Here is a 6,000-nt window from a genome sequence, read left to right as displayed (position 1 = left end):
CATTTTTCGTGTGTTGTGTTCGCCACTTCTCATTTCAAACGTCCATGAAACTGCCAAAAATTAATCAAATGCCTTATAATATTTAATTAAACGGCAAAATAAATTGTGGAAACGAATAAGTATAAATTTTACCCAAATCTTATCTATTTAAATGTTTTATTTCAGATCAATACTCATGTACTCTCTAATAAAATCTTCGTTTTGTGACCGTGCTCCATAGGACCGTACCCTGGGCAAATTCAAGCATAATAAAATCTTTATTTTTGTCTATATTTTATCCGAAAAGAAACATTCACTGAAAATTTCAGCTTACTGCGTCCATTATTTTTCGAGAGAAACGCTTTGTCCACGATTTTTACCGGACAACCCTCGTATACCGTATGCTGCATTATGTATTGAACGGCACTCATATAGTCTTTAGTTAAGGTGATATACCCAATGCTTTTAACTTGATTTTCTATTAGGACATGACACATTTAAATCAAATATTTTTATTCAGAACAATTTACAGCACAATGATTATAAGACTACAGTGCATTAAATAGAAAAATGTTAATCAGATTCCTTATATTTTGGACAACCATTCGTACTCCCAATTACGCAAGATGTGCTTTGCATGGTTACGTGCCGCACTCCTAAAGACGCTTCTCTTGTGGCGATGATTTGGAATAATCTGTATGCTGTATGGAGCTACTGCAAATCTCGACCAAGTATTGCACGTGGTACCAGACCAGGTTTCAATTTTTCTTTGAAGCGAGGCTTTTATAGTTTCTTTCTTGAGATTTTCTGTTATATGAAACTGTACCTCTTGCACGTTAGTGTTGTGAACCAAAAGGACCTGCAAATATAACCAAATGAATGACTTATTAACCTTCAAAAAAAAGAAAAGGCACTTGTATAAATGTACTAATTTTGATTAGGCCGAGATAAAAAGTAATTCTAACCTTAAGGACATGTCGAAGATTTGACAAATCTTTCGAAGAATCTAGGAATACACGAACAACCCCACTAGCCCTGATTGCCATTTCCTGTGATATGATTTCCAACAGGGGAGATGGATTATCTTCAGGAGTAAAAAGTCTTTCCTCTACACTACGTGAAGGGTCGGGTCGAAATGTTGCAGTTAAAAGCGGCACTTTTAAATGTTGAAAAATAAAAAAAAAATAGGCATGTTAATATAAATGTATCAATTTCATTATAACATCTTTCATTTTAAAGTATAAGGTTATTCAATTTAAAAAAAACTAAGACATAACCAGTCTTACTCAAAAGGGAATAAATCTGTATATTTTCAACACATATAAATCCAAAATGACAGGCTAGTGAATGAACTGTTGATTCGTGGTTTCCAGTATTAAAAAATGTCGCTCTGTTGTACAGACTTTGGAATGGTCTGGAGGCTCTTTTAATATATTTATTAACCATGACAGAACATCTTCGAACTTTTTTGTCCCAGGTAGACCCTAAAAATTTTAAAGAAACATATAAATGCGTGGTTCAATTATAAATACTAGTACCTATATATTTTAAAAAATTATATTGGCTGTCAATTAAGTTTTTAAAAAAATGCTTGTTATAATAAATTTCATCTGTAAATACTTGTACCAGAATCCAAACATCCACCACAGGTGTCAACAATGCATGCATTTATTTCTGAAATTATCTCAGATCTAGGCAGGTTTTGAGACCCTGCTGCAGATGACAACCGTTCTTGGAGTAAATCAGCTTGTTCTTTCCTGTACTGAAGAGTCTTTGAACAGAATTCCAGATCTGTGGTGCTTTTGCATTGTCTATAATGATATTTTTGGAAGCAAGTGATAGTATTTCTATATATTTTTAAAAACAAAAATAAACGTTTATTTAATGAGGATTTTAGGTAAACAAAATATTGACTCACTCTTTTTGGCCTAGCTGGAAAACTAGGTAGGAAAGTCCTTGGTCAATTCGAGTTTGACAAGCTCTACTTTTATTCAGAGGAACTATGACAGGACCTCCTAAAATTATATTACCCCTGGTTATTCTTTGTAATACGTCCATAGTCAAAGTACATATCTATAATAAAGAATTAAATGCAGAGGACATACATGTACATACCTTTCAATGCTGTTCTCACACGTGGTAGCAAATTCAAATAGATTGACTTCCCGCCGTTATTCCACAAATCGATGTAGAGTTCTTCATTTCCATATTTCATTGGATGAAAGTCTAAATAAAGCCTGTCTTTATGACACCCTAAACCTATTGTTCTTTGCTGGGGTCTTGAAATAGGGGGACACATTCTCATTATAGCAATTCCTATTTTTATGAGATCTATCTCTGCCCCTCTCTTAGACGCAATTTCTACACTTTGCCCAACATGGAAACGAAACCTTTCATGAATGGGCCTCATATCGATATTTTCTAAATTGACTGATCTTGCTCGATAACCTGATAGAACTTCTATTTTTTCACCGAATTCATCTGAAGCTAGTTCTAAGCACTCTACAATTGAGGGATCAATTCGTAAAAACCTGTACCCGGGGCATCTGAAATCAGATATTGCATATCGCAAAGAGAGCTTTGAATTTTCATTTTGCCCATCAATTAAAAGGGGTATTCTTGATTCATTAGCAAAAAGAGAGGGAAGTATGTATTCCCGTTCAAAGTCTGTATTTCGATTGTTTACACCAGTAAAAATTAAACCGCTCGGATACATTATAATTTGAGAAATAAATTGTTCTTGAGGTTTCACAAAAACTTCCAAAAAGGTATCATTCATGTGTGTGACGAAATCAAAACCAGCGCATATTGCTAAACCGGCCAACTTGGCGTATGATATTGAAGACGGTTCTTCCATTTGAATCATTAAAGCCCTGTAAGAAAAGCACACTTTATCAATTCAAATTAAATCTTTACTGAAACATTTTTTTCTTGAAAATTATGCAAGCTGTACTTTTCAAATTTGTTATTTCTAACCTCCCCTCTCTATATAAGGACGATTCTTCAATCGAATTTCTGTTCTTCTCATTTTCCTCTTCAAAGGCTTTAAGAACTCTGATGTCTGTAAAATACAAATTATATTTGAAATAAATTTGTTTCTTTTGCCCGGAAAACATTTTTCGGAAAACGTTTCCATTTGAAAACCTATATGCAATGTTTACTTGATGAATGATGCCGAACCAAAACTGTAAGTTTTCGAAGCCTTAAAGCAGCTCTAGGTGTCATGAGTCTATTTGAACATATGTTCCACGAGTTCCTTGTTGATATTGAACTGCAGTTTGAACAAGGTCTAAGAGGGCTTCCACACCACATAGAGGCAGGATCCTCTGGGGCAAACTTAATATCGTCAAATGTGTACTGATAAAGCCTGCATAATGAAGAATTTTAATGATCAAAATCGCAACATATCTTTCAGAGTAACAATCACAAAATTTAAAAAATGATTATTAAACATAATTTACTAATATATACCTATCATAAATAGTATTATAAAATCTGGAAACCCTTGAAAATGAATTGCCACAAACTATTCTTTCCGATGTCTGTGATGGGTATGTCTGTCCAATGCCAAGAGTTGATGGACGAATTGTGGCGCAGGACGATGGGCTTATTTGTAAAGCTGAAAAACATTAGACACACGATATTAAATTTGGTTAAATCTTGTTTTACTTTCATTACTGAGGTATAGTTTTATATTTTCCAAAAAGGAAAGAAAATGAACAGACCTTTTACACTAATGATTTCATCAAATGATTCTTTTCCATCTTCTTGGTTTTCATTTCGATGATAATCACCATGTGTAACGGCAACTTCTACTTCATTTGTGCTATTTATAAAGTTAACATATTCAAAGCCAGAACATACGGCTAACTGGGACAACTTTTGGAGAATGTTTACATCGGACTCTTTCAGAACATCTGTTTTGATCGGCTGTGAAATAGAAAGCACAGCGCCTCTCCCTTCGTAGAATAGAGAACTTTCCCCATGTTTACCTAATGGATACCTTGAGCTTATCTCCTGGAAACCTTCTTCTACGATCAACTTTCCTGACAGAAAAAAAAAATTCTAAGATCAATATTTCGTCGAAAGATAACATCAATAAATGTGAAGAATCTTAATAAATAGGACTCATTGTGCAAATAAACGTTAAAAGCGATACATTTTTGTCTTTTACTCCTTCCTTTATTTACACTCAATAGTATTTTTAACTCAGCTTAAAATGCCATTTTGCATTGAAAATTATCAAAAATTTAATCAGGATTAAATATGACAAACAAAACCCTAGCGTTTTATATAGAACATTAAAATTCCTTATGAATCTGCATATATTTGTAACATACGTGTGGGAAACTCAACACGGATCAATTCCACAAGGGTCGCAAGTGCTGTGGCCATTTTAGCAGAAGCGTATCTTTTTGAGCAAAAAACATTTTGATGTTCATCATTACAGTTAGTGCAAGATGTCTTTGTTTCTCCACACCAATCTTCCCTAGTAAAATTGTCTGGGGCAAAATAAATACTGTCTCCCAGCAGGACGTTAAGCCTAATGACAAAAAAGTTATATATTGAACGCCATTATTCATCATTGATTGAAATATTATTTGAAAAGTTGAGTTTTTGCACTTGTATGTATTATCTATCACCACACGTTTTTCTACATATTTCGTTTAACAAAAGATCATTCAAGAGATGATCTTGCCTAATTGTCATTCATCTTCTTTTTTAAACTAGTAAAATACATGCGTTAACCAAACGACTTTCTCTTTTTTATCAAGTATCATTAAGTAGACATATTTTAAAAATTTTTTGACAAAAAGAATTTATATTACTTTTTAAAAGACGATTGCTGGGCTGAGATCTTGTGAACCATTTTCCCGCATACTTCCTCTGCTGATTTAGGCGGACCAAGATTGAAAGGGGAACCACACTTTGCTGCACACCGTTCACTTATGACTTTTTGTAACATTACCATGTGTCGATGGAATTTGCTTGCTATCAAGACGTCCCTAAATTAATCACGAAATGGCATGTTTGAAACTCTTATTGAATGAAACATTATTGATTAGATTGTATATGAAAAAAGAACTTGAACTATTTACCATATATTAAGTCCGAATGCATGAACATTAAACATTGCTCTTGCTATTTGAAATTCTCCATCAACAATAATTCTACTTCTGTAACAACGTGAAAATGTCGAAGAATTTGATTCTATTTTCACGGTCGGTTTTATTCTGAAAAGAAAATGGATTGGAAGAAAATGTCTACAATTGAATTTTTGCCTTATGAATGGATCTTATTACAGACAAAAATATGAAAACAAGTACGTTATTATAGCAGGAGGCGATAAGATGGCAGATACGTCTTTTCCTGACCATAAAACTGAAGCGTTAAAAACAACCTACAAAATGAATATTTACAAAATTATTATAAAAGGGAAATGCAATGAATTCCCTTAAGCTGGCATCAAAGAAATTCAACATTTTAATCCAATTGGTAGACATACTGTTTGAAATATAGATGCCGTGATATTTGCGTTCCCATTGGTCTCAACATTTAGAGTTCCAGAGTCAATATTCCAGTTATACGTGGTGGCATCGCCTTGTGATGGCTTTCCTTCAGATAGACTATTAGCTGTATCAAAAATTCAAAAATCTTTTACAAAAGTAGAACTGTTATAAAAGTATATCAAACTCTAAGGTCAAGATCAAAAAAATAAAAGAATGTTGGCAGCCAAGGAAATTCATACGAAAGCAGAAAGCTCTAGTGCAAATCACTCAATGATAAGATTTTGTGGACAAATAGATAGTTACAGAAATTCAGAGAGATAAACCATACCCCATCAAATCTCCAATTACACGAACATAAAACATATAGCACATCATACAAGGTATTATAAATCAAACCTGTCGTTTATATTTTGATTAACGCATATGGGAATTTCAAAATTTGAAACAAAGACAACAAATTGTTTTGGATAGAAGAAAAATAAGCATTATTTATCGCAATGATAAATTCATT

General features: G+C 33.3%; 1 protein-coding gene across 4 annotated transcripts in view; it reads right to left on the bottom strand.

Annotated features, from left to right (window-relative positions):
- Positions 1–506: 506 nt before the first annotated feature.
- LOC134235056 (uncharacterized) overlaps positions 507–6,000 on the bottom strand; it is a 40,681-nt gene continuing 35,187 nt past the window's right edge. For 3 of the 4 annotated variants that reach the window (XM_062717140.1, XM_062717139.1, XM_062717137.1), the window contains 15 exons: positions 5,486–5,613; positions 5,307–5,380; positions 5,079–5,213; positions 4,809–4,985; positions 4,320–4,522; positions 3,705–4,025; positions 3,451–3,598; positions 3,141–3,346; positions 2,956–3,040; positions 2,095–2,852; positions 1,898–1,994; positions 1,606–1,790; positions 1,266–1,463; positions 945–1,135; positions 507–838 (listed from right to left, as the gene is read on the bottom strand). In XM_062717140.1, the coding sequence (XP_062573124.1) occupies positions 566–838; positions 945–1,135; positions 1,266–1,463; positions 1,606–1,790; positions 1,898–1,994; positions 2,095–2,852; positions 2,956–3,040; positions 3,141–3,346; positions 3,451–3,598; positions 3,705–4,025; positions 4,320–4,522; positions 4,809–4,985; positions 5,079–5,213; positions 5,307–5,380; positions 5,486–5,613 (3,179 nt within the window). In that variant the 3' untranslated portion in view covers positions 507–565. The remainder of the gene's footprint in view (positions 839–944; positions 1,136–1,265; positions 1,464–1,605; positions 1,791–1,897; positions 1,995–2,094; positions 2,853–2,955; positions 3,041–3,140; positions 3,347–3,450; positions 3,599–3,704; positions 4,026–4,319; positions 4,523–4,808; positions 4,986–5,078; positions 5,214–5,306; positions 5,381–5,485; positions 5,614–6,000) is intronic. The other variant, XM_062717138.1, reaches the window with a different exon arrangement.

The sequence above is a fragment of the Saccostrea cucullata genome, unplaced genomic scaffold (genome assembly GCF_032062105.1).
Source record: "Saccostrea cucullata isolate Sc308-1 unplaced genomic scaffold, CSIRO_AGI_Scuc_v1 ctg17, whole genome shotgun sequence".
In the NCBI taxonomy this organism is placed as follows: domain Eukaryota; kingdom Metazoa; phylum Mollusca; class Bivalvia; order Ostreida; family Ostreidae; genus Saccostrea; species Saccostrea cuccullata.
The sequence above is the reverse complement of the archived record's forward strand: the minus strand, read 5'-3'. Positions and strand labels throughout refer to the sequence as shown.